Source organism: Amblyraja radiata, chromosome 41 (genome assembly GCF_010909765.2).
Source record: "Amblyraja radiata isolate CabotCenter1 chromosome 41, sAmbRad1.1.pri, whole genome shotgun sequence".
Taxonomy (NCBI): domain Eukaryota; kingdom Metazoa; phylum Chordata; class Chondrichthyes; order Rajiformes; family Rajidae; genus Amblyraja; species Amblyraja radiata.
In genome coordinates, this window is record NC_045996.1 from 11,610,565 (window position 1) to 11,637,865 (window position 27,301).

Here is a 27,301-nt window from a genome sequence, read left to right on the forward strand (position 1 = left end):
TTTGAGGAGAGGCGAGTGCTCAAAATGTCAGCGATGTCTTGATGGGTTTTATTGAAACAACTGCAGGAATGTTTAATTGGGATCTCGAAGTGATAGCAGCCCTTGGGACAACAGTCGGGCACATGTGGCTTCCGCAGAGGATCAACATGTCCCATCTGTGGTAGCATCTTATCTTGTCCGCAGAGAAAGTTCAACGCAATTACACGTATCCCCCGCCATCACCGCTCGCGAACAATCTGAGGGGGAATTATTGCAAAGAAGCTGCAGGGGAAGCAGAACAGTATTAGGTGCGACTTTTTTGCACGGGCTTGTGGACAATTCCACAAACCCTCTCCTGTCAGAGGCTAGCAGAGCAACTCTCCAAAAGCAGTGATCCCTTGTGGAGGAGAGTAAGAGATTTAAGGAACTGAAATAAGTTAGTATACACACACATCTGGTGTTCTCCTGGCTTGAGCCACGATGAGTTAAATTCTTGCCGGTAATCACTGCTTGCACTGGAGATGTGGACGCCACACACACAGAGAGAGAGAGAGAGAGAGAGAGTGCATCAACCAGGTCACAGAACACTGGAGCCTGAACTCGTGATAAAGCTATTCCTGAAGGTACAAAAATAAAAGGTCTTGATAAATGTCATGGTTGTCCCCGGGTCAGTCCGGCTGGGCCAGTTCTGGGAAGCATCAAATGCAGGACAAGCACCCCGCACTTCACTCTTCTTTCCTCAGTGTCAAGTGGTCCCACAATGTAGCCGGGGCAATGGCAGGCGACCGTGGCTCCCCATTCTCATCGAACCGCAGGCACAGGGTGTTCCTGATCACCAGCTTCTCCATTATGATGGAGGCGAAGAACCAGGGCACCGCGTACTCCAGGGTGACCAACCCCATGAAGTCGTAGTCAAACTGAGAGTAGTCCCAGGGGCAAGCGTTGAACTGGCGAAGGATGAATCCTGTGGAGAACTCCCAGATGTAGGTCCACAGAGTGTAGATGAGGCACCTCACCAGACCCGGGCATCGATTCTTGAGGGACAGGTACATCTGTTCCACCACCATCATGGATGTGCCGTAGATGAACAGAGCCCACACGCTGGTAACTCCCGGGAACTTCCAGTTGAAATTGACGACGAATTCCCACGCGGCGGTGAACATGACCTCGCAGAAGTAACCGTGGATGGCGTAGAGGTACCAGCGGGAAAGGGCACCGAGGGGTTCCATCGCACCCACCATCCTACTGCCCTCTCTATGTTGCATACAGACCTGAACAAACAGAGATCAGGAATGAGTGGGTTAACATACGATGAGCGTTCGACGGCACTGGGCCTGTACGCACTGGCATTCAGAAGAATGAGGAGAGGGACCTCATTGAAACTTACCGAATAGTAAAAGTCCTGGAGAGAGTGGATGTGGAGAGGATATTTCCACTAGTGGGAGAGCCCTGGACCAGAGGCCATTCGTTCAGAATTGAAGGACGTTCCTTTAGGAAGGAGATGAGGAGGCATTTCTTTAGTCGGAGGGTGGTGATTCTGTAGAATTCATTGCCACAAAAGGCAGGGGAGAAGGAAGCACATAGATAAGGAAGTGCATAGGTAAGGAAGTGTAAGGTGTGAAAACAGGGCAACGGGAATGGAGATCAAGGAACATGGAGAATAGATGATTGTTGGTTGGGAGAAGATAACTACAAAGCAAATAATGAGATAAAATGTAGTCGGAGACAGTAAGACTGGTTGGAGAACTGGGAAGGGGGAGGGATGGAGAGAGAGAGGGAAAGTAAGAGTTGCTTGAAGTTAGAGAGGTCAATGTTCACACCGCTGGGGTGTAAGATGCCCAAGTGAAATCATACCGCTGGAGAAGGTGATGGGTAGATAGGACCAGGTGGAGGTTGGGAGGGGTGGATGGGCGAGAGATCGAGCCAGATGGGGAGGGGTTGGAGATAATAATAATAATAATGGATGGGATTTATATAGCGCCTTTCTAATACTCAAGGCGCTTTACATCGCATTATTCATTCACTCCTCAGTCACACTCGGTGGTGGTAAGCTACTTCTGTAGCCACAGCTGCCCTGGGGCAGACTGACGGAAGCGTGGCTGCCAATCTGCGCCTACGGCCCCTCCGACCACCACCAATCACTCACACACATTCACACACATTCACACACAGGCAAAGGTGGGTGAAGTGTCTTGCCCAAGGACACGACGACAGTATGCACTCCAAGCGGGATTCGAACCGGCTACCTTCCGGTCGCCAGCCGAACACTTAGCCCATTGTGCCATCTGTCGTCTCTGCAGGCTCTGCTGCAGGAACTCCCCAAATCACCAGCCCCTCCACCACCCAGCTCCATCTGCCCATCATCCCTCGCCTATCTGGTTCCATGGGTCAAGTCAGAGCCTCCATCCCACCCCTCCTCTGTACTGCTACACACCGGCCATCCTCCCTGCTCCCCTGAACCGGTGACTGATACCTTTTGCCACCACAGATGCTGCTTGACCCGCGAGTTTTCTGGGGATCTGCTGTTGATCCAGACTCTAGTGTCGTCAGTCTCTTTTGTCTTTGACACTATTCCTATCTCCCAAAGACTGGTTGAGCAGAGTAGTCGTTTACTGGAGGTTAAAGGAATTACGGTGGGGGGATTCTGAGGGGCATTTGATGGTGGAAACAGGAAACATGTTTCCCCTTATAACCATATAACAATTACAGCACGGAAACAGGCCATCTCGACCCTTCTAGTCCGTGCCGAACACATAATCTCCCCTAGTCCCATATACCTGCGCTCAGACCATAACCCTCCATTCCTTTCCCATCCATATAACTATCCAATTTATTTTTAAATGATAAAAATGAACCTGCCTCCACCATCTTCACTGGAAGCTCATTCCACACAGCCACCACTCTCTGAGTAAAGAAGTTCCCCCTCATGTTACCCCTAAACTTCAGTCCCTTAATTCTCAAGTCATGTCCCCTTGTTTGAATCTTCCCTACTCTCAGTGGGAAAAGCTTTTCCACGTCAACTCTGTCTATCCCTCTCATCATTTTAAAAACCTCTATCAAGTCCCCCCTTAACCTTCTGCGCTCCAAAGAATAAAGCCCTAACTTATTCAACCTATCTCTGTAACTTAGTTGCTGAAACCCAGGCAACTTCTAGTAAATCTCCTCTGTACTCTCTCTATTTTGTTGACATCCTTCCTATAATTAGGCGACCAAAATTGTACACCATACTCCAGAATTGGCCTCACCAATGCCTTGTACAATTTTAACATTTAACATTACATCCCAACTTCTATACTTATGAAGGTATATGGGGTATAATTTCAGAACAAACTGGACTAACGGAACAATTGCTTCTCTGAAAAGGTGGGCTTCACAGTGCAGGCAGCACGGTGATAGAGTAGCTGCCTTACAGCACCAGAGACCCGGGTTCGATCCTGACTATGGGTGCTGTCTGTACGGAGTTTGTACGTTCTCCCTACGACCCCGTGTGTATTTTCCGGGTGCTCTGGACTCCTCCCACATTACAAAGACGTGCGGGTTTAGTTTAGAGATATAACACAGACACAGGCCCTCTGACCCACCAAGCCAGTGCCGACCAGCGATCCCCGCACACTAACGCTATCCTACGCACACAATTTACAATTATACCAAGCCAATTAGCTTACAAACCTGCACATCTTGGCCTGTGTGCCTGGCTGCTCTGACAGCACCCGAGGTCAGGATCAAACCCAATTCTCTGGCACTGCCTGCGAGGCAGAGACTCTGCCCTCTGCACCACTGTGCCGCCCTTTTTACCACATTTCCAATTTACGTCAATTCGAACATTGTGAACGGTTTAAAAATCATTTAGAGTCTTTACCTTCTTGACAGAGTGGAGCGTGCGACAGAGTGCGCAGGAAATACCTCTCTCCCACACAATGCTCAATTTCCACATCTTAAACAACTTCTCATTTTAGCTCACTTCCTCCTGATTAACAGCGTTGTCACGGGAACCCACATAGTGTTAACCGCAACGCAATTTAATCTTTCAGCTAGTTTTCTCCCCAGCCACTTCCTCCAATGGTTTGGTTTAGTTTAGAGATACTGTGCGGAAACAGTCCCTCCGGCCCGCCGAGTAGCGATCCCTGCACACCACGCCTGTCCACTTGGGCGTCATTTGCGTGTAATTTACACGACATCATTTACGCGTTACGACACGCGCATGGACGTAGGCAGTGATGCTCGGTCGCGCGCGGCGCCCCAGGATTTTGCGATGTACAAAATCTTCGCGCACCATCTGCGAGACTCGCAAATGACACCCAGGTGGGACAGGCCCTTAACACAATCCCACACACACTAGGGACTATTTTGAAATTTTACCAAGCAAATTAACTTACAAACCTGTAAGTCTTTGGAGTGTGGGAGGAGAACGAAGATCACGGAGAAAACCCACGCAGGTCACGGGGAGAACGTGCAAACTCTATACAGACAGCACCCGTAGTCAGGATCGAACCCAGCTGCAAGAGAAGTTAAATTAATGGTCATTGTGGAATTTTTTAACGGATTCAACCCACGAGTTTCCGATCCTTACCAAATATTCATCATCCCTTCTCTCTCAGAGATAACAGCACGGAAACAGGCCCTTCGGCCCACCAAGAAGAGAAGATTTATGAGGATGTTGCCAGGACCTCTACTTTCCCCCTCCTCGATTCTCAGTCTGATGAGGGGTCCTGACCCGAAACATCACCTATTCCTTTTGTCCAGAGATGCTGCCTAACCCGCTGAGTTACTCCAGCGTTTTGTGTCTATCTTAGGTGTAAACCACCATCTGCAGTTTCTTCTTACACTGATAATGACCTCTTATCCGTAATGTTAATTCTCATTCAGACAGCTAGTCATAAAATCATACACCGTGGAAACAGGCCCTTCGGCCCATCATGCCTACGCCAACCAATATGCCCTATCCAATAGTCCCATCAGCATGCGTTTGTCCCATATCCCTCTTAACCTGTCCTATCCATGTACCTGTCTAAATGTTTCTTAAACGTTGCGATAGTACCTGCTTCAACTACCTCCTCTGGCAGCTCGTTCCATATATCCACCACCCTATATGTAAAAATGTTACCTCTCAGTTTACCATGAAATCTTTCCCTCCCCTCACCTTCATTTCATTTGCACTTTATGTGCAAGTGACGAATAAAACTGATTGATTGATTGATTAAACTATGCCCGCTTGCTCTTGATTCTCTTACTCTGGGCAGAAGACTCTGCGTTTATCCAACCTCGCTGTCAACAATTTGAAGGTCTTCAGTCTGAAGAAGGATCCCGACCCGAAACGTCACCTATCCAAGTTCTCCTGAGATTCTGCCTGACCTGTTGAGTTACTCCAGCGCTCTGTGCCTTCTTCTGTCATGATCCCAAGGCGTTTTGGGCTCACTCTTTGTCATCTCTGTGCACAGGCAATTTTCTGGCCGTTGCTACTTTGAGTTCTGCTGCATTTGCGGCTGGCATTTCCTCATTCACAGCATCTGTTGTCTGTCGCTTTCACACATCTCCATCTTCGCTTCCCTCTCCACAATAACCCTCACTATTCTTACAAACGCATCTTGAAAGCAGTTTAAGTTCCTGGAGTTTCAGGTCAGCCCCTGCAAATGAGGAAATGGTCGAGTCTCTCTTCTCCCTTGACCATCTGTATTTTATTTGAACTACTCCTTAATATCGTGTCTCCCGTGCACTCGTACATCATTCTGTCTCAATTCTAATTCTGTGCTTTCTTTAATCAAAGGGTCGTGAATCTGTGGAATTAATTGCTGCAAACAGCTATGGAGGCAGTCATCGGGTATTTTTAAGGTAGAAATTGACAGATGCTTGATTGGTAAGGGTTTCAGGGGGTTATGGGGAGAAGGCAGAAGAATGGGGTTGGGAGGAAAAGATAGATCAGCCATGATTGAATGGCGCAGTAGACTCCAAGGGTCTCGACCCGAAACGTCACCCATTCCTTCTATCCAGAGATGAGGTGGAGGCAGATACGATAGTGGCATAGAAACATAGAAAATAGATGCAGGAATAGACCATTCGGTAGGTATGTTGCAAAGCCTACCTGAAGCGTCGTTGAAGATCTGCTGCTGAGGGTGTGCGCGATTTTGGCGCCGTTTAGAGGGGGCGGGTTTAAAACGCGATTTTCTCTAAGGTGTTCCAATCGAAAATGTTCAGCCTAGTTAATTATTAACGAAAAATCGCTGGAAGACCCCGTCGCAAAAGCTATTATTAGGTTTAAAGGCCTTGAATAATAGTTATAGTAGTTTAAAAATCAATCTCTAAACCCGCGACCATCAGCAACCGCAGAGTCTCATAAAGCAAATAGCAGAAGTTAGGTTGTATATTTTTACATTCAAAAGGGCTTCTAAAGATCCCTTTATACAAAGTTTAATATTGCGAGTAGCTCAATTTGGGCCCATTATATCGCGCAGTATTTTTCTGGGCATTTGGGGCACAAATCTACCGCAATGTGAACGTTCTAAACCAGCGCGTTCCACAGGAACCCACTGGAAAGCTGATTTAAATGGGCATTTATTTACAGCAATTAAACACTGAATTCCTTCCATTTGGCCTATAAATTAATGTAAATGAGATTTAAAAATCATGTTTTATTGTGAATTATTTGTGAATATTATTTGGACATTTAGGCTATTTAAAAATGTTAATCATTTATTAAGAAATGGATAGGTGTTTAGATCTAGTCATTGAAGTCTGAAATTAGCTACAATTAGGTAACTAACTAATTATATGCTTTAATTTCAGGTCATCCAAGTAAGATTATTTTATATTTGTTTCAGAATGCTTCAATCTATGATAACTGAAAATTTCATTCAGTTCTCTTAATTTTTAAGAAAGTAATGGGCTTTTGACTGTTCACGATCACAGCTTTTTTGTTATGTCCATAGAAAGTCAATAGGGAACAAGATGCTCATTTCCCAGTATGAAAATGGCCATAACTTTTTAAATACTTGAGATATGAAAGTGAATTAGGTGTCAAATTAAACTTATTTTTATGCTTTATCTGATGGGATAAGTTACAGACTTGATTTTTAAAATCTCAAAATTTTGTAACATTGCTACATTCGGCCCTTCGAGCCAGCACCACCATTCAATACGATCATCCAAAATCAGTACCCCATCCCTGCTTTCTCCCCATATACCTTGATTCCGAAAGCCCTAAGAGCTAAATCAAACTCTCTCTTGAAAACATCCAGTGAATTGGCCTCCACTGCCTTCTGTGGCAGAGAATTCCACAGATTCACAACTCTCTGGGTGAAAATGTTTTTCCTCATCTCAGTCTTAAATGGCCGACCCCTTATTCTTAAACAGTGACCCCTGGTTCTGGACTCCCCATTTAAGAGGCACATGGATATGCAGGGAACTGAGAGATACGGATCATATGCATGCAGTTGAGGCTAGTTGGTCTAGGCATCACGTTCAGCACAGACATTGTGGGCTGAAGGGCCTGTTGCTGTGCTGTACCGATCTAGATTCTGACTGCGTGCACCATCCCAACCTAACCTGCTGGGTGGGAGGTGGTGGATGCCCCTCAACCTAACCTGCTGCCCACTGGTGGGAATGCCCCTCAACCTAACCTGCTGTGGTGAAGGCTGGACCTCAACCTAACCTGCTGGCAGTGGGTTGCCGTGCAACCTAACCTGCTGGGGTGATGGCCAAAGCACAACCTAACCTGCTGCCCAGTGGTGGGAATGCTTCTCAACCTAACCTGCTGGGGTGATGGCCAAAGCACAACCTAACCTGCTGCCCAGTGGTGGGAATGCTTCTCAACCTAACCTGCTGGGGTGATGGGCAAACCACAACCTAACCTGCTGCCCGCTGGCAAGGACTGCTCTTCAACCTAACCTGCTGGACCTCAACCTAACCTGCTGGCACTGGGTTGCCGTGCAACCTAACCTGCTGGGGTGATGGCCCAACCACAACCTAACCTGCTGCCCACTGTTGGGAGTGCTCCTCAACCTAACCTGCTGGACCTCAACCTAACCTGCTGGCAGTCGGTTGCCGTGCAACCTAACCTGCTGGGGTGAAGACCAAACCACAACCTAACCTGCTGGCAGTGGGTTGCCGTGCAACCTAACCTGCTGGGGTGAAGACCAAACCACAACCTAACCTGCTGGACCTCAACCTAACCTGCTGGACCACAACCTAACCTGCTGGCAGTGGGTTGCCGTGCAACCTAACTTGCTGGGGTGAAGGCCAAACCACAACCTAACCTGCTGGCAGTGGGTTGCCGTGCAACCTAACCTGCTGGGGTGAAGGCCAAACCACAACCTAACTTGCTGCCTGCTGGCAAGGACTGCTCTTCAACCTAACCTGCTGGGATGAAAATGCCGGTCCGCAACCTAACCTGCTGGCCGTCGGCAGGTTACCTTTAAGAGGCCAACCAACTAATGACCGGCGGCGGGAGGGCGGGCTCCAGCTTCAGCTTCAGCTCGGGTCCCCCCGGGGCGGCTGTCGTTGGGCGGGGCGGCCTCCTGCTGTCCCGGGAGCGGGCGGAGAGTGCAGTGGACGAGCGGCGAGATCAGGCCGCCATCGCTCCTCCCTCCCACCCACCAGCCCGACCGACGCAACGTAAACATTGCGCCGTGACGTCCCGGGGGACGCTGCGGAGGAGGCGGGGCGACGTGGTACAGCCCCTCCCCCCACCGCAGGTTAGATGCATAGACAATAGATGCACAGACAATAGATGCACAGATGCAAAAACAATAGATGCATAAACAATAGATGCACAGATGCATAAACAATAGATGCATAAACAATAGATGCATAAACAACAGATGCACAGATGCATAAACAATAGATGCATAAACAATAGATGCATAAACAACAGATGCACAGATGCATAAACAATAGATGCATAAACAATAGATGCACAGATGCATAAACAATAGATGCATAAACAATAGATGCATAAACAATAGATGCATAAACAACAGATGCACAGATGCATAAACAATAGATGCATAAACAATAGATGCATAAACAATAGATGCACAGATGCACAGACAATATATGCATAGACAATAGATGCATAGATACACAGATGCATAGATGCACAGATCAATTTATGGGTTTGCAGTGAAGAAAGCAAATGACATGTTAGCCTTCATTGAGAGAGGGTTTGAGTTTAGGAGCAAGGAGGTCCTACTACAGTTGTACAGGGCCCTGGTGACACCACACCTGGACAATTGTGTGCAATTTTGGTCTCCTAATTTGAGGAAGGACATTATTGCTATTGAGGGAGTGCAGCATAGGTTTACCAGGTTAATTCCTAGGATGGCGGGACTGACATATGATGAAAGAATGGGTCGACTGGGCTTGTATTCACTGTTTCTGATGTTGGTGGTATCCAGAACCAGGGGTCACAGTTTAAGAATAAGGGGTTGGCCATTTAGGACTGAGATGAGGAAAAACTTATTCAACCAGAGAGTTGTGAATCTGTGGAATTCTCTGCCACAGAAGGCAGTGGAGGCCAATTCCCTGGATGTTTTCAAGAGGGAGTTAGTTTTAAGTCTTAGGGCTAATAGAATCAAGTGATGTGGGGGGAAAAAGCAGGAATTGATCTTGCATGTAGACAAAAATGCTGGAGAAACTCAGCGGGTGAGGTATCATCTATGGAGCGAAGGAAATAGGCAACGTTTCGGGTCGAGACCCTTCTTCAGACTGACGTGAGAGTGGGGGGAGGTGGGGGGGGGGGGGAGAAGAAAGGAAGAGGTGGAGACAGTGGGCTGAGGGAGAGCTGAGAAGGGGAGGAGAAAGTAGGGACTACCTGAAATTAGAGAATCAGCCATGATTATTTTGAATGGCGTTGCTGGCTCGTAGGGCCGAATGGCCTACTCCTGCAAGAGTCTCGGTCCGAAACGTCATCCATTCCTTCTCTCCAGTGATGCTGCCTCTCCTGCTGAGTTACTCCAGCATTTTGTGTCTATCTTCAGTGTAAGCCACTTCCAATATTTGATATGTAACAGAATATGTGTGTGTTTATGATTGTGTTTACAGTTTGTTTGGTTGTTTGTTTGTTTGTCTTTTTGCACAAAGTCCGCGAGTCAGCATTGCCACTTTTCATTTCACTGCACATCTCGTGTGTGTATGTGACGAATAAACTTGACTTGACTTGACATCTGCAGTCCTTCCTACCTATGTTGTTGTGTTATTAGAAGGGGCGGAGTCTCTGCAAGGGGCGGGGTCAGCACCGGGGGGGCGGGATCTGCTCCGTGGGGGCGGGGTCAGGCCCAGGGGGCGGGGCCAGTGTCAGTGGTGTTACCATGACGTCCGCAAGGGGCGGGATCAATGTCGGGTGCGGGGTCAGCGTCAGGGCGCGGTGCTAGTGGTCAGTGGTGTTGCCATGACGTACGTAAGGGGCGGGATCAATGTCGGGGGGGGCGGGATCAATGTCGGGGGGCGGGGTCAGCGTCAGGGGGCGGTGCTAGTGTCAGTGGTGTTGTCATGACGTCCGCAAGGGGCGGGATCAATGTCGGTGGGCGTGGTCAGCGTCAGGGGGCGGTGCAAGTGTCAGTGGTGTCGTCATGACCAAAGATCGTAGACGTCCGCAAGGGGCGGGATCAATGTCGGGGGCGGGGTCAGCGTCAGGGCGCGGTGCTAGTGTCAGTGGTGTTGCCATGACGTACGTAAGGGGCGGGATCAATGTCGGGGGGGGCGGGATCAATGTCGGGGGGCGGGGTCAGCGTCAGGGGGCGGTGCTAGTGTCAGTGGTGTTGCCATGACGTACGTAAGGGGCGGGATCAATGTCGGGGGGGGCGGGATCAATGTCGGGGGCGTGTTCTGCGCCGGGGGTGGGGGGGAGGGGGCGGGGTCAGCCCTTCACTTTAACGCCGAGCCGTGTCATGTGGCCGCGTCACGTGGCAGTGCAGCCTGGACCGCGCGGGGCAGGCTGGGACTTGTAGTCAGCCTCCCAGCAGTCCCCGCGCGGCGCGGTGCCATGGCGCCCACGATACAGAACGCTCAGCGGGAAGACGGACACAGGTAGGCCCGGGGCTCGCTTTTATCTTTAATAACAAGCTAGACGGGTTGGTGATGCATCGAATCGGGGTCCGAGTAGCCGATGTCCTCTCTAACTCCGATTTAAACCACCCCTGAATCTTCTGCGGGTGAACCATTGTCTGTGGGCGGTCCCCTCTGGCAGTAAGTGCCCGTCCTCTGATCATCTGGTGGTGAACTCCCTCCCCGATTATATGGGAGGGTAAGCTCCCCCCCCCCCTCCTCCCCTTCCCCAGGGACAGGCAGCATCTCTGGGGAGAAGGAATGGGTGACCTTTCGGGTCTAGACCCTTCTTCAGATCTTTTGCAATTCTTTTACTTACATGTATGTAAACAACCATAGTTACTGTGGAGGGAAAGGATGGACGATATTGTGGGTGAAGGTTCTCGACCTGAAACCTCTCCAGAGATGCTGTCTGTCCCTCTGCGTTACTCCAGCATTTTGTGTCTATCTTCGGTTTCAACCAGCATCTGCAGTTCCTTCCCATACATCAAGGGTTCCCAACCGGGGGTAAATAATAATAATAATGATTATTATTATATATGTTATTATCATTGCACAAAAGTGCAACGAGATTTGGGACATTTACCCCCCAAGCGGTACATTTCGCTTACCCAGGGGGTAAAGTTGTTGATTCTGGATTTGTACATTTTTTTTCTCATTGACTGACTGGTTCTGGTATACCAGTCGGTATCTGTTCATCATTAGTTGTTCATAAATATGTGTAATACATTTTATATGCTATTAAAGTTGCCTGGGGTAAATGGGACGAAAAAGGTTGGGGACCCCTGCTATACATGATTCCTGTATTTCATCAGGCTCTGATCCCTTTCCAATTTCTTCCAAGATCATCAGCTCCAAATCCACCAATTTACTGTTGATCAGCTTGAACTGAATCCATTCCTTGATTAAGCTCCAACATGACATCAACCTCCACATGTACAGACCAACAAAGTTATTTTGAACATTTCTTTGGCATCTATCCCCATTTTACCATGTATCATATAATGTCACAGAATATAAGGTCACAGCTCTCTCTCTCCCCTGTCAATTACTGGTACTCCAGTATTCTTACCTTTCGCTGTTACTGGTGTATTTACTTCCCCATCTTGTATATTAGTTTACTTTACTTTACTTTAGAGATACTGCATGGTAGCAGGCCCTTCAGTGCCGTCCACCAATTCTACGCTGACCAGCGATCACTAAGTACATTAATAAATGTGAGGTTATCCACTTTGGTGGCAAAAACAGGAAAGTAGACTATTATCTGAATGGTGGCCAATTAGGAAAGGGGGAGATGCAACGAGACCTGGGTGTCATGGTACACCAGTCATTAAAAGTAGGCAAGGTACACAAAATTGCTGGGGAAACTCAGCGGGTGCAGCAGCATCTATGGAGCGAAGGAAATAGGCGACGTTTCGGGCCGAAACCCTTCTTCAGCCTGATGGGGGGTGGGGGGGGGAGAAGGAAGGAAAAGGGGAGGAGGAGGAGGAGCCCGAGGGCGGGCGGATGGGAGGGTGGGAGGAGACAGCTAGAGGGTTAAGGAAGGGGATGAGACAGCAAGGGCTAGCAAAATTGGGAGAATTCAATGTTAATGCCATCCGGACGCAAGGTCCCCAGACGGAATATGAGGTGCTGTTGCTCCAATTTCCGCTGTTGCTCACTCTGGCAATGGAGGAGACCCAGGACAGAGAGGTCGGATTGGGAATGGGAGGGGGAGTTGAAGTGCTGAGCCACCGGGAGTTTAGTAGGTTATTGCGGACTGAGCGGAGGTGTTCGGCGAAACGATCGCCCAACCTACGCTTAGTCTCCCCGATGTAAATCAGCTGACATCTAGAGCAGCGGATGCAGTAGATGAGGTTGGAGGAGATACAGGTGAACCTTTGTCGCACCTGGAACGACTGCTTGGGTCCTTGAATGGAGTCGAGGGGGGAGGCATGCAGGTGCAGCAGGCAGTGAAGAAGGCGAATGGTATGTTGGCATTCATAGCAAAAGGATTTGAGTATAGGAGCAGGAAGGTTCTACTGCAGTTGTACAGTGTCTTGGTGAGACCACACCTGGAGTATTGTGTACAGTTTTGGTCTCCTAATCTGAGGAAAGACATTCTTGCCATAGAGGGAGTACAGAGAAGGTTCACCAGACTGATTCCTGGGATGGCAGGACTTTCATATGAAGAAAGACTGGATAGACTCGGTTTGTACTCGCTAGAATTTAGAAAATTGAGGGGGGATTGTATAGAAACGTACAAAATTCTTAAGGGGTTGGACAGGCTAGATGCAGGAAGATTGTTCCCGATGTTGGGGAAGTCCAGAACAAGGGGTCACAGTTTAAGGATAAGGGGGAAATCTTTTAGGACCGAGATGAGGAAAACATTTTTCACACAGAGAGTGGTGAATCTCTGGAATTCTCTGCAACAGAAGGTGGTTGAGGCCCGTTCATTGGCTATATTTAAGAGGGAGTTAGATGTGGCCCTTGTGGCTAAAGGGATCGGGGGTATGGAGATATGGCAGGTACAGGATACTGAGTTGGATGATCAGCCATGATCATATTGAATGGCGGTGCAGGCTCGAAGGGCCGAATGGCCTACTCCTGCACCTATTTTCTATGTTTCTATTTTTCTAAGACTATCCTACGCACTAGGGACAATTTTACAAATTTTACCAAAGTCAATGAATCTGCAATCCTGTACGTCTTTGGAATGTGGGAAGAAACTGGAGCACCCGGAGAAAATCCACATGGTCATGGGGACAATGTACACATTTCGCACGGACAGTACCCATAGTCCTGATTGAACCGGGGTCTTTGGCGCTGTAAGGCAGCAACTTTAGCGCTGCTCCACTGTGTTGCCCTATTAGTGATTGATTACAATTCCTATTCTGCCTCATAACACAAGCCAAATAGTTTTTTATTATTTGATTTCTCAAATCTTAACAATGGCTGTGACAAAAAGTGCAGACACAAAGTGCTGGAGTAATTCAGCAGGCCTGGCGGCATCACTGGAGAACATTTTCGGTCGGAACCTTTCTAAGCACAAGTTCTCCAGGGCTGCTGCCAGATTCGCTGAGTTATTCCAGCGCTTAGTGTATTTTTATTGTTGTAAACCTGTATCTGCAACACCTTGTTTCTGCAAGGGGTGGAATAATCTATTTTCCGAATCCCATCCTGTTCTTTGCTATTTTACTGCTGTATAACAGCTTTATATGGCTATGTAACTGCAGCTCACCAATTTATTTACTACACACCACTTACTTTTACATATGCACTCTGGCCTTGCTATAGTTTGCATTTCTCCTGCCAATTTAATGATCTTCGATCTCAGTCCATCGTGCTTCATCCTCTTCTTGGCTTCATCTGGTTTTGTAGAGCAGTCACGGGGAAAACGTACAAACTGCGTACAGACAGCACCTGATGTCAGGATCGAATAAGGGTCACTGGCACTGTAATGCAGCAACTCTCCCGCTGCTCTTGTTAATTTTACAGTTTTTATACATTTTCATTAACCAAAGAACTTTAAGGGTTTGGGGTGAAAAGGAACATGGAATTAGGTCACAAATCAGCCACTATTTAATTGAATAGGATATTAGACTGAGGGTAAAATCACTTGCATCCTATAAAGTGCTGTTGTCTCTGTTCACGAGGAGCAAGGTTTAATAGGAACCCGAGGGTCAACATTTTCACACAGAGTGATGGGTATGTGGAACGAGCTGCCATAGGAGGTGGTTGAGGCAGGTACTACAACAGCAGTTGGACAGGTGCATGGATAGGAAAGGTTCAGAGGTATATGGGCCAAATGCAGGCAAATTGGACTAGTTTAGATTGGGTACCTTAGTCAAGTCAAGTCAAGTCAAGTCCCTTTTATTTTTATAGCACATTTAAAAAACAACTCTCTTTGGCCAAAGTGCTTTTCATTGGTGGAGGTACTAATGTTATACAACATTGGTTCATAGATTAAATACAAACATCAGTACATACACATATAGCCCTCGCTCAGATGACGTCAAGAAAGGATTGGGAGTAGAGATGAGTTTTAAGTCTCGACTTAAGGGAGTCGATGGAGGGGGCAGTTCTGATGGGAAGAGGGATGCTGTTCCACAGTCTAGGAGCTGCAACATGGTTAGCATGGATGAGTTGGGCCTGTTTCAATGGTGTGTGACTAACTTGGAATTCATTATATGTAAATCTGAGTGTGTGGGAAATGAATATGGAATGACTATGCTTTGAAGAAGGCGTGTAAGTATTTGCTGTATTTTTATTGGCCATTTAGCTGGCCAGAACTGTGTGATGATTGTTGGCACACTGAAGGTCTGCGCCATACTGAAGCTCATTTCTCTTCATTGTTGTGTTTCAGGTCCAATGCACACAGAGCCGCGCCTGAGAGGTAAGTACAACTCCATAAAATCATCCCTAATCCTCCTGCAATCCAAGGAATCCAAGTCCGAGCCTATTCAACCTCTCCCTAAAGCTGATGCCTTCTGGCCCGGGCAACATCCTTGTACATCTTCTCTGCACCCTTTCTAGCTTCACAGCATCTTTCCTACAGCAGGTGGCCAAAACTGAACACAATACTCTAAATGTGGCCTCGCCAATGTTTTCTACCTCCATCGGGAATCTAGTTTTGTGGCTCCCAGCTAAAATGCTGAGACTATGGGGTGGTGGTGGGATGTCACAGCACTGAGCTTTGTGTTTGGGTCTGATAAATGTCAGCCAGCAGGGGAAAGCCAAAGCAGGTCAGACGAGGAGGATGGATTAATGAGTCACAGACTCTGGGAATTATTGGGGCTAGGAAGTCCGGATCCACTTGGAATTTCAGTTTAGTTTAGTTTAGAGATACAGCGTGGAAACAGGCCCACCTTGTCCACATCGAGCAGCAATCTCCGCACATTAACACTATCCCACACACACTAGAGACAATTTACACATATCAAGCCAATTAACCTACAAACCTGTACGTCTTTGGAGTGTGGGAGGAAACCGAAGATCTCAGAGAAAAGTCATGAGGAGAACGTAGCAACTCCATACAGACAGTATCCGTAGCAGGGATTGAACCCAGGTCTCTGGTGCTGTGAGCGCTGTCAGGCAGCAACTCTACAGTTGTGCCACCGTGGTCGCTCTGGCCCAGCGCCAGTGCTGGCTTGTGTTTTGCTCCATGACTGAGTGTTAATATATCTGCTTCTTTCCAGGTCCGGAGTTGTGTGTCGAGTCAAATACTGCAATTCTCTGCCCGATATTCCCTTTGACCCCAAATTTGTGACATATCCGTTTGATCCCAACAGGTATGATAATAGTTGTTTCTGTTTAGTTTAGAGATACAGCGCGGAAACAGATCCTGAAAGTTGTAGGTCAGGTTGACAAGGAAAAACTGCTTCTAATGACTGAAAGATTGATAGCCTGAGGGCGCGGGGAGAGGTGAAGATCGGGAATGTTCTGTGACGGTTGATGGATACACATTAGAGAAGCCTTCAAAAAGGTCTTTGACACTATACTTGATGGAGGGAAGTAATTGCAGCAATTATAGGGACCAGGAAGATGGGTAAGAACAAGATTATTGTCGACAACATCTTAAACTGATTGTTTAGTTTTAGAGATACAGTGCGGAAACAGGCCCTTCGACCCACCGAGTCTGCGCCAGCCAGCGATCCCCGTACACTAGCACTATCCTACACACTATAATCCTTGCCAAAGCCAATTAACCTACTAACATGTACGTCTTTGGAGTGTGGGAAGAAACCGGAGCACCCAGGGAAAGCCCACCCGGTCACGGACAGAATGTACAAACTCCGTACAGACAGCACCCGTAGTCAGGATTGAATCCAGGTCTGAGGCAGCATTACTGCTGCGCCACCGTGCTCCTTCAACAACATACGATGCTTTACTTTGACAACACTGAACATTTTTTTCCCAATTTATTTCCCAGGTTTGTACAGTATAAAGCTACCTCTCTTGAAAAACAGCACAAACATGAACTGTTGACAGAGCCAGATCTAGGAGTAGTGATTGATCTGATTAATCCAGATACGTACAGGATCGATAGCAATGGTGAGTCCCAGACTAGCAGCAAAACCTCTGTTATTGGGACTGTATAACTGATCCCATGTGTGTATCTGGGCCAAATCCATATCCCTGTTGCATTCTTTTAGAATAATAGAAAATAGGTGCAGGAGTAGGCCATTTGGCCCTTCGGGCCAGCACCGCCATTCGATATGATCATGGCTGATCATCCAAAATCATTACCCCGTTCCTGCTTTTTTCCCCATATCCCTTGATTCCGTTAGCCCTAAGAGCTATATCTAAATATCTCTTGAAAGCATCCAGTGAATTGACCTCCACTGCCTTCTGTGGCAGAGAATTCCACAGATTCACAACTATCTGGGTGAAAAAGTGTTTCCTCATCTCAGTCCTAAATGGCCTACCCCTTATTCTTAAACTGTGACCCCTGGTTCTGGACTCCCGCAACATCGGGACAATTTTCCCTGCATCTAGCCTGTCCAATCCCTTAAGAATTGTATATGTTTCTATAAGACTCCCTTTCATCCTAAATTTCAGCGAATATACGCCCAGTCGATTCATTCTTTCATCATTTGTCAGCTCGCCATCCTGGGAATTAACCTGGTTAACCTATGCTGCACTCCCTCAATAGCAAGAACGTCCTTCCTCAAAATTGGAGACCAAAACTGCACTCAATACTCCATGTGTGGTCTCACCGGGGCCCTGTACAACTGCAGTAGGACCTCCTTGCTCCTATACTCCAATCCTCTCGCTATGAAGCTTCTCTTTGGCATCAGAAGTTGGAACAGTGGCTGTGCACTGTCCTGTGCTGTAAAATCAGCTGCCTTCACATTAGCTGATGTTAAAACTTCTCCCATCTCTCTTCTTCAACCCATTACTCAAAAACACCCACCCTTAGGTCTGAAGAAGGGTCTCAAACCGAAACGTCACCCATTCCTTCTCTCCAGAGATGCTGCCTATCCCGCTGTTACTCCAGCATTTTGTGTGTAGCTTTGGTGTAAACCAGCATCAGCAGTTCCTTCATGTGTTCTGTTTACTTCTCTTTCCAGTAATCCTCGACGTTGCAGATGAGAAATTACTGGAGGAAGACATTCAGGCGCCGACCAGTTCTAAACGGTAAGTGATCGGTGGCATTCTGTAATTCATGGCCAGGGGTGACTTTCAGTGGTTTGGACTGTTCTGCCTGACAAGGAGGCCAGTTTTCTGCATAGGTGTGACTTGGGGTTGGGGCATAGAGCTGAAAGGTGGGGGGTTAATGTTGGAGTGTGGGATTGAGTCTACCTTGAAGATAGACCGTAAAATGCTGGAGTAACTCAGCGGGTCAGTAACTACCACTGTTTGGTAGTTTTGCTGAAGGATCACTGCCTTGAAAGTTCATAAGTTCATATGTTATAGGAGCAGAATTAGGCCATTTGGCCCATCAAGTCTACTCCGCTCAATCATGGCTGAACTATCCTTCCCTCTCAATCCCATTCTCCTGCCTTCTGCCCATAACCCTTGACACCCGTACTAATCGAAAGCCTTGACTGACCTGAGTAAGCATGCAGGTATAGCAGGCAGTGAAGAAAGCTAATGGTATGTTGGCCTTCATAACAAGATAAGTTGAGTATAGGAGCAAAGAGGTCCTTCTGTAATTGTACAGGGCCCAAGTGAGACCACACCTGGAGTATTGTGTGCAGTTTTAGTCTCCAAATTTGAGGACGGACATTCTTGCTATTGAGGGAGTGCAGCGTAGGTTCACGAGGTTAATTCCCGGGATGGCGGGACTGTCATATGTTGATAGAATGGAGCGACTGGGCTTGTATACACTGGACTTTAAAAGGATGAGAGGGAATCTTATGGAAACGTATAAGATTATTAAGGGATTGGACATGCTAGAGGCAGGAAACATGTTACCAATGTTGGGGGGAGTCCAGAACCAGGGGCCACAGTTTAAGAATAAGGAGTAGCCCATTTGGAACGGAGATGAGGAAAAACTTTTTCACCCAGAGACTTGTGAATCTGGAATTCTCAGAAGGCAGTGGAGGCCAATTCTCGGGATGCTTTCAAGAAAGAGTTAGATACTCTTAAAGATAGCGGAGTCGAGGGATATGGGGAGAAGGCAGGAACGGGGTACTGATTGTGGATGATCAGCCATGATCATAGTGAATGGCAGTGCTGGCTCGGAGGGCCGAATGGCCTACTCCTGCACCTATTGTCACAGATGTTGCCTGACCTGCTGAGTATCCCCAGAATTTTATTGGTTTTATTATTTGCCTCCCACCAATGTCTTTCCTGTTTCTCGGCTGTTCCCCCAAAATGGTTCTGCTATTTCTTTCTCTCCACTGCCTTTGCACAATTTAACTGGGGAGTTTAAAAATTGCCACCTGAAATATTGACCTCCAATGTTACGAGTTTTTTATTTTGTGTGATCTCTGGGTCCAGGTCGCAGCAGCATGCCAAGGTCGTGCCGTGGATGAGGAAGACAGAATACATCTCCACTGAGTTTAATCGCTATGGAATCTCCAATGAGAAACCTGAAGTCAAGTAAGTAATACATCGCTGTACAGTTGTAACCCTCGAGGAATATTTAAGAGGGGCATTTCTTCTTATGCTGTGAAACAGACCCAGCTTGGAGCCAGCAATGAGTCACGTTCAATGAATTAAAGTGTTTAAAAAAAAATAGCTGGTACACAAAATTGCTGGAGAAACTCAGCGGGTGCAGCAGCGCTCCTGGACTGGAGGGCGGCAGCTTCGACCACCCCGGGCCGCGGTGTTTGAACCGGCCCGTTCGCGGAGCTCGGTGAGCCGCGGGACTGATTTACCATCGCCCGGTGGGGAATCGCCTCAGCGCAGAGGGAGAAGAGGAGGGAAGAGACTGCATCCCTAAGATTTTTGCCTCCATCACAGTGAGGAGGTGTTTGGTGGACTCACTTTGTGGTGGATGTTAATTTGTGTTTACTGTCTGTTCTGTTGTCTATTATTGTATTATTGTATGTATGACTGCAGGCACGAAATTTCGTTCAGACTGAAAGGTCTGAATGACAATAAAGGAAATTCAATTCAATCTATGGAGCCAGGGAAATAGGCAACGTTTCGGGCCGAAACCCAAGGGTTTCGGCCCGAAACGTTGCCTATTTCCTTGGCTCCATAGATGCTGCTGCATCCACTGAGTTTCTCCAGCATTTTTGTCTACCTGGGATTTTCCAGCATCTGCAGTTCCTTCTTAAAAAAATAACTGGTGGCCGGATGGTTAGCACTGACTGCGTTCAGGGAAAATATAGTTGTGGGAGGGAGAGATGGGGAATAGTTTCCATCTATGTCTCCCTCCCCCCCTTCCCACCCTCCCTCTCTCCTTCCCCCCCTCTCTCCTTCCCCCCCTCTCTCCTTCCCCCTCTCCCTCCTTCCCCCCTTCCCCCCCTCTCTCCTTCCCCCTCCTTCCCCCTCTCTCCTTCCCTCCCTCTCCTTCCCTCCCTCTCCTTCCCTCCCTCTCATTTCCCTCCCTCTCCTTCCCTCCCTCTCCTTCCCTCCCTCTCCTTCCCTCCCTCTCTCCTTCCCTCCCTCTCTCCTTCCCTCCCTCGCTCCTTCCCTCCCTCTCTCCTTCCCTCCCTCTCTCCTTCCCTCCCTCTCTCCTTCCCTCCCTCTCTCCTTCCCTCCCTCTCTCTTTCCCTCCCTCCCTCCTCCTCCCCCTCCCCCTCCGCTCAGGCAAGAGGTATAGAAATGTGAAAACGCACACCTCCAGGTTCAGGGACACTTTCTTTCCAGCTGTTATCAGGCAACTGAATCACTCTATCAACGACTAGAGATCAGTTCTCAACAACTATCTATCTCATTGGAGATTCTTGGTTTGACTTTAATCGGACTTTACTGGACTTTATCTTGCACTAAACGTGATTCCCTTTATCATGTATCTGCACTGTGGATGGCTTGATTGTAATCATGTATAGTCTTTCCGTTGACTGGGTTGGCACGCAACAAAAGCTTTTCACTGGTACACGTGACAATTCATTCATTCGTCATCGTTGAAAACATTAGTGATGCAGTGGTGCTGGTTTCCAACGGGAACGGTGACGGACGCACCACACATCTCTGTCCTCCAGTTCCTGCGGACTTCCGCCGCTGGAAGTGTAGGATTTTGGTGTGTGTGCTTTATCATTCCTTACAATGCTATGTACGACAGTGATCGCAACTTCTACTGAAGTGTGGATGGCCGTTTGCTTGCTAGAAGCTCATCCGCCCTTTGACTGGTATTGTTTTTGGTCCTGCTGGGGGTCCACAGCCCCCTCCTCACCTGGCAAACCAGGTGGGGGAGACGGTTTAGTCGCCGACTATCCGACCATGGAGCAGGTAGCACGGGATTACATGGTACCCATGGCGGGGGAAGCTCCCCCCGACCTGACCTGACTAGGGGTGTGTGTAATAATTTAGCATGTGGGAGTCTCGTTCGTTATCGGAATTAGTATGTGCTGACAATAAGCTAGATTTCAAACCTCTCCTGAGGGAACATTATTCAGATGTGCTTGAGTATAGAAGTTGGGATGTAATGTTAAAATTGTACAAGGCATTGGTGAGGCCAATTCTGGAGTATGGTGTACAATTTTGGTCGTCTAATTATAGGAAGGATGTCAACAAAATAGGGAGAGTACAGAGGAGATTTACTAGAATGCTGCCTGGGTTTCTGCAACTAAGTTACAGAGAAAGGTTGAACAAGTTAGGTCTTTATTCTTTGGAGCGCAGAAGGTTAAGGGGGGACTTGATAGAGGTCTTTAAAATGATGAGAGGGATAGACGTGGATAAGCTTTTCCCACTGAGAGTAGGGAAGATTCAAACAAGAGGACATAACTTGAGAATTAAGGGACAGAAGTTTAGGGGTAACATGAGGGGGAACTTCTTTACTCAGAGAGTGGTAGCTGTGTGGAATGAGCTTCCAGTGAAGGTGGTGGAGGCAGGTTCTATTTTATCATTTAAAAATAAATTGGATGGTTATATGGACGGGAAAGGAATGGAGGGTTATGGTCTGAGTGCAGGTAGATGGGACTAGGGGAGAATAAGTGTTCGGCACGGACTAGAAGGGCCGAGATGGCCTGTTTCCGTGCTGTAATTGTTATATGGTTACTAGGCAAGTCCTCTTTCGTATTCTGCAGCCAGAATTGGGAAAGTTGAATACTCTAGTTACTTTGGTGCCAAATCCAGGTTTGGAGATCTGTAAATCAATGAGCCTCCTCGCAAGTTCTCCAGAGCATATTAAGGACTAAGTGCAGTCCTGCGACACAGCTATTCAAAGTGAAGATATCTTAACCCAAAAGGGTACATTTGGTCCACTGTTATAATTTTGTCGAAGCTTCAGATTGGATGTGGAAAGTTGGTTAAAGGTGGTCAGGAAGTTCTTATTCGTGTTGTTGTTGTTTGGCTTTAGAATCGGTGTTTGAACTGGATGCCATTTTCTTATTGTAGTGTTGCTTGTCCCGCGTCTAACTGTTTTATCCTTCTATTCACTCCCAAAAAAAACAGGATTGGTGTTTCTGTCAAGCAGCAGTTTACAGAAGAAGAGATCTACAAGGACCGTGACAGCCAGATAGCAGCAATTGAAAAGACCTTTGTTGATGCAAATAAAGAGGTAGGAAAGAAATACGGATAGTTAGCGCCCCAATCTGCTACGGGAAAGAACCAGGGAGAATTCAGCACATAGCAAGCACCCCAGACGACTACAACCTCCAATAACAGACATAAAATGCCGGAGTAACTTAGCGGGTTAGTCAGCACATTGGGCATACAACCTGGTCATCAGATACAATGGGATTAAGAACCACATCATACTCACTTCAAATACACTAGGGTACCACTTAACACCTCCAATGAGCTCAGGAGAAAAAGGATGGGTGATGTTACGGGTCGGAAACCTCCTTCTTCCAATATCTCGTGATGAGCTTTACCAGGGTATATGATGATGATGTCCTTCCCAGCTTAATGGTAGACCATTTAAAACTCTCCCTCCCAAACTATCCTTTTCTTCTTCGGCAAACTTTTGGATTGAACCAGACATGCTTCCAGTTCCGAGGTGACAATTGAGGTCATTGTGGGACCCTCAAACTGCAACAGATATAGAAGAGGTGCCTGGTGGTGCAAGTGGGTGGGGAGTAAGACAATACTGTACTACTTCTACCACTGACTCCAGGTATCCCTATCCTCCCAACACACAAGTTCTTAGTGTCATCCCGAATGCTCTTTTCCCCACTTTGAGTAGTCGTGGACTAGGGCTTCCCGGGAGTCAGTGTAGATGTTGCATTTTTTTCCAACCGCTCAGTCTCCAAAGCTGCAGAGAAAACAAAGTTGGTTCAACCTCTCGTTATAGCTAAACCTCTCCTGTTGCTGCGAGGGCGTGTGGTGTGCAGGTTGGTGTTTACTCATATAACCATATAACAATTACAGCACGGAAACAGGCCATCTCGACCCTTCTAGTCCGTGCCGAACACATAATCTCCCCTAGTCCCATATACCTGCGCTCAGACCATAACCCTCCATTCCTTTCCCATCCATATAACTATCCAATTTATTTTTAAATGATAAAAACGAACCTGCCTCCACCACCTTCACTGGAAGCTCATTCCACACAGCTACCACTCTCTGAGTAAAGAAGTTCCCCCTCATGTTACCCCTAAACTTCAGTCCCTTAATTCTCAAGTCATGTCCCCTTGTTTGAATCAGTGGGAAAAGCTTTTCCACGTCAACTCTGTCTATCCCTCTCATCATTTAAAAAACCTCTATCAAGTCCCCCCTTAACCTTCTGCGCTCCAAAGAATAAAGCCCTAACTTGTTCAACCTTTCTCTGTAACTTAGTTGCTGAAACCCAGGCAACATTCTCTCATGTTTCCCTCCGTTTCCTAGGTCACTCAACATTACAGCAAACCTCGCGTTACCCCTGTGGAAGTAATGCCCGTCTTTCCTGATTTTAAGGTAAGGCCTGTGGATACATGTTCCTAAACGGATGTTTTAGACTTTAGCAATAAAACGCAGAAACAGGCTGTTCGGTCCACACCGAACAGCAATTGCCCCGTACACTAGCTCTATCCTACCCACTAGGGATCATTTACAATTTTTTTGGATTTTTTTTTACCAAAGCTAATTAACCTACAAACCTGTTTAACGAGGAAAAGAAAAATTATTATTAAAAAAGTTAAAGTGCTGGAATAATGAGACAATCTTTCTTTCGAAGAGTAGAAACATGGAACTGCGGAAGCTGGTTTATCAAATAAAGATGCAAAGTGCTGGAGTAACTCAGCGGGCCGGGCAGCATTTCTGGAGAACGTGGATAGGTGATGTTTTGGGTCAGATCCTTCCTTCAGTCTGAAGGAGGATCCCGACCTGAAACGTCACCAATACATGTTCTCCAGAGATGCTGCCTGACCCGCTGAGTTTTTCCAGCATTTTCTATCTAACCTGCCTGACCTGCTGAGTTACTCCAGCACATTGTGTTTTTTTCTTTTTTGTAAACCGGCATCTTCTATTCCTTGTTTCTACTCTTCCAAAGGAAAACAGTCTCTTTAAGGCAACCAGGGCTGTCTGTCGATGACACCACCCATATGGGTGAGAGCGCCCAGTGCTATGTAAAGCTGACATTTCCCTGTTAAAACTAATTGTAAAAAGTGTCTTGTTTGAGAAAGAACTGCAGATGCTGGAAAAATCGAAAGTAGACAAAAATGCTGGAGAAACTCAGCTGGTTGGTGAGGCAGCATCTATGGAGCGAAGGAATAGGTGGCGTTTCGGGTCGAGAGCCTTCTTCAGACCAAAGATCCTATAGCGGGGAGAGAGAGTGCTATAAGATCTTTGCTTCAGACTGATGTGGAGGTGGTGGGGAGGGAGGCGGGAAGAAGAAAGGAAGAGGCGGAGACAGTGGGCTGTGGGAGAGCTGGGAAGGGGAAGGGAAGGAGGGAGAAAGCAAAGACTACCTGAAATTGGAGAAGTCAATGTCCATACCACTGGGGTGTAAACTGCCCAAGTGAAATATGAGGTGCTGTTCTTCCAATTTGCAGTGGGACTCATTCTGGCCATGGAGGAGTAAAAAGAGCATTGGCTTGTGAACCAAATACTGAATGTAAATATAAGGAAGAATACAATGAGATTAGTGTTGGATAAGTGTAAATGGGTGTCAAATGGTCAACATGGTCTTGAGTGGACTGAAAAGGCAGCTCCATTGTTCTGACTCCCATTTTACACAGAGATGTGGCCACATTTATACAATGCTGGAAATGTATTTTATTTAGACCGTTTCGGAATGATTTCAAATCTCGATTTCTTTCTCCTTTCCATAGATGTGGATAAACCCATGTGCGCAAGTCATATTTGACTCTGACCCAGCCCCGAAAGAAATCGTTGGTTCTGGTGCCGTGGAAATGATGTCCCAGGCTATGATCAGGTGAGGCATACTAACTCGTTGCTTGTGAGTAGCAAATGTCAGATACTGTTGGGGGTTTAAGGTGACAAATTACTGAAGTTAGACACAAAATGCTGGAGTAACTCAGCCGTCAGAGCATCTCTGGAGAGGAGGAATGGGTGACGTTTCGGGTCGAGGCCCTTCTTCAGACTTGAGACCCGTCTGAAGAAGGATCTCGACCCGAAACGTCACCCATTCCTTCAATCCAGAGATGCTGCCTGTCCCGCTGAGTTACTCCAGCTTTTTGTGTCTATCGTAGGAAAAATGCATGTGTGGAATTGAAGACTGTAGAGCTGGAGATAGGGTGCAAGGGATGAGAACTGATGACAGGGGTGATGGTGCATGGCGAAAGGGGATGGAGGTGGGAGAGGCAAAAGGCAAAAGCTGAGTCTAGATGAGGCACAAATGATCATAGGGGAAGCATTGCCGGGAGCTGAAATGGGATCAGAGGTTTGGAAATGAAACTGTGAAACACATATTAAATATGCAAGCCCACGATGGCGATTCATTGAAATATGACAATTTCTTTCCGCCCAGGGGCATGATGGACGAGGAAGGAAACCAGTTTGTTGCTTACTTCCTTCCCAGCGAGGAAACCATTAGGAAACGGAAACGAGACGACGATGAATGTATTGATTACATGCCTGAGGATGTGTAAGTCCACCGTTTCGGAATGTAAAGCTTCACACTTGACTTGCGAAACGCGAAGGAATGGCAGAGCTAACCATCCCGCGGGTTTCAGCACAGTTACACAAATAGTGGTTCAAACATTCCCAGTATGGGTACATCACTGTGCTTAAGAAGGAACTGCAGATGCTGGAAAATCGAAGGTAGACAAAAGTGCTGGAGCATCTATGGAGCGAAGGAAATAGGCAACGTTTCGGGCCGAAACCATTCTTCAGACTGATGTAGGGTTGGGGGGGGGGGAGGGGAGAAGAAAGGAGAAAGGAAGAGGCTGAGGGAGTGCTGAGAAGGGGAGGAGTCAGCAAGGGCTACCGGAAATTGGAGAAGTCAATGTTCATGCCGCTAGGGTGCAGACTGCCCAAGCGGAATATGAGGTGCTGCTCCTCCTATTTCCGGTGGTGCTCACTCTGACCATGGAGGAGGCCCAGGCCAGAAAGGTCGGATTCGGAATGAGAGGGGGAGTTGAAATGCTGAGTCTGCTTGGTACATCACTTGGTACATCACTGCTTGGTATAGGTATTGGTTTACTACTATCATGTGTACCACAGTATACATTGATGAGACTATTCAGAGATAAAGTTTGTTTTGCGTGCTATCCTTATTATTATTAATAACTTCTCTTTTGAGAAGCACGGAGAGGGAAGAATTACATTTCATGTTTTTCTTCACTCCTTACAATGCCGTGTACGACAGTGATCGCAACTTCTACTGAAGCGTGGATGGCTGTCGGCTCGCTAGAAGCTCATCTGCCCTTTGACAGGTCTTGTTTCTGGTCCTTCTGGGGGTCCACAGCCCTCTCCTCACCTGGCAAACCAGGTGGGGGAGACGGTTTAGTCGCCGACTATCCGACCATGGAGCAGGTAGCACGGGATTACATGGTACCCGTGGCGGGGGAAGCTCCCCCCGACCTGACCTGACTAGGGGGGCGTGTAATAATTTAGCATGTGGGAGTCTCGTTCGTTATCGGAATTAGTATGTGTTGACAATAAGCTAGACTTCAAAGTTCTCCTGAGGGAACATTATTCAGATGTGCTTGAGTATAGAAGTTGGGATGTAATGTTAAAATTGTACAAGGCATTGGTGAGGCCAATTCTGGAGTATGGTGTACAATTTTGGTCGCCTAATTATAGGAAGGATGTCAACAAAATAGAGAGAGTATAGAGGAGATTTACTAGAATGTTGCCTGGG

At 47.3% G+C, this 27,301-nt stretch overlaps 2 protein-coding genes across 5 annotated transcripts in view; one reads left to right on the top strand and one right to left on the bottom strand.

Moving 5' to 3' along the window:
* On the bottom strand, nt 1-15,985 carry LOC116967845 (transmembrane protein 229B-like). 4 transcript variants are annotated; one of them, XM_033014470.1, is made up of 2 exons: nt 15,957-15,985; nt 1-1,250 (listed from the first exon to the last, which is right to left on the bottom strand). In XM_033014470.1, the coding sequence occupies exon 2, from the start codon at nt 1,242-1,244 to the stop codon at nt 705-707; it is 540 nt and encodes a 179-aa protein (XP_032870361.1). In that variant the 5' UTR covers nt 1,245-1,250; nt 15,957-15,985; the 3' UTR covers nt 1-704. The 4 variants fall into 4 exon arrangements, with proteins under 4 accessions (XP_032870361.1, XP_032870358.1, XP_032870360.1 ...); XM_033014467.1 differs by lacking the exon at nt 15,957-15,985 and adding an exon at nt 8,363-8,426; XM_033014469.1 differs by lacking the exon at nt 15,957-15,985 and adding an exon at nt 4,360-4,412.
* Nucleotides 10,877-27,301, top strand: part of paf1 (PAF1 homolog, Paf1/RNA polymerase II complex component) — a 20,943-nt gene continuing 4,518 nt past the window's right edge. The window contains exons 1-10 of the mRNA XM_033014466.1: nt 10,877-10,998; nt 15,362-15,391; nt 16,194-16,286; nt 16,928-17,049; nt 18,069-18,135; nt 19,444-19,545; nt 22,510-22,615; nt 23,884-23,952; nt 25,308-25,411; nt 25,967-26,083. Coding sequence (XP_032870357.1) covers nt 10,955-10,998; nt 15,362-15,391; nt 16,194-16,286; nt 16,928-17,049; nt 18,069-18,135; nt 19,444-19,545; nt 22,510-22,615; nt 23,884-23,952; nt 25,308-25,411; nt 25,967-26,083 — 854 coding nt within the window. The 5' untranslated portion in view covers nt 10,877-10,954. The remainder of the gene's footprint in view (nt 10,999-15,361; nt 15,392-16,193; nt 16,287-16,927; nt 17,050-18,068; nt 18,136-19,443; nt 19,546-22,509; nt 22,616-23,883; nt 23,953-25,307; nt 25,412-25,966; nt 26,084-27,301) is intronic.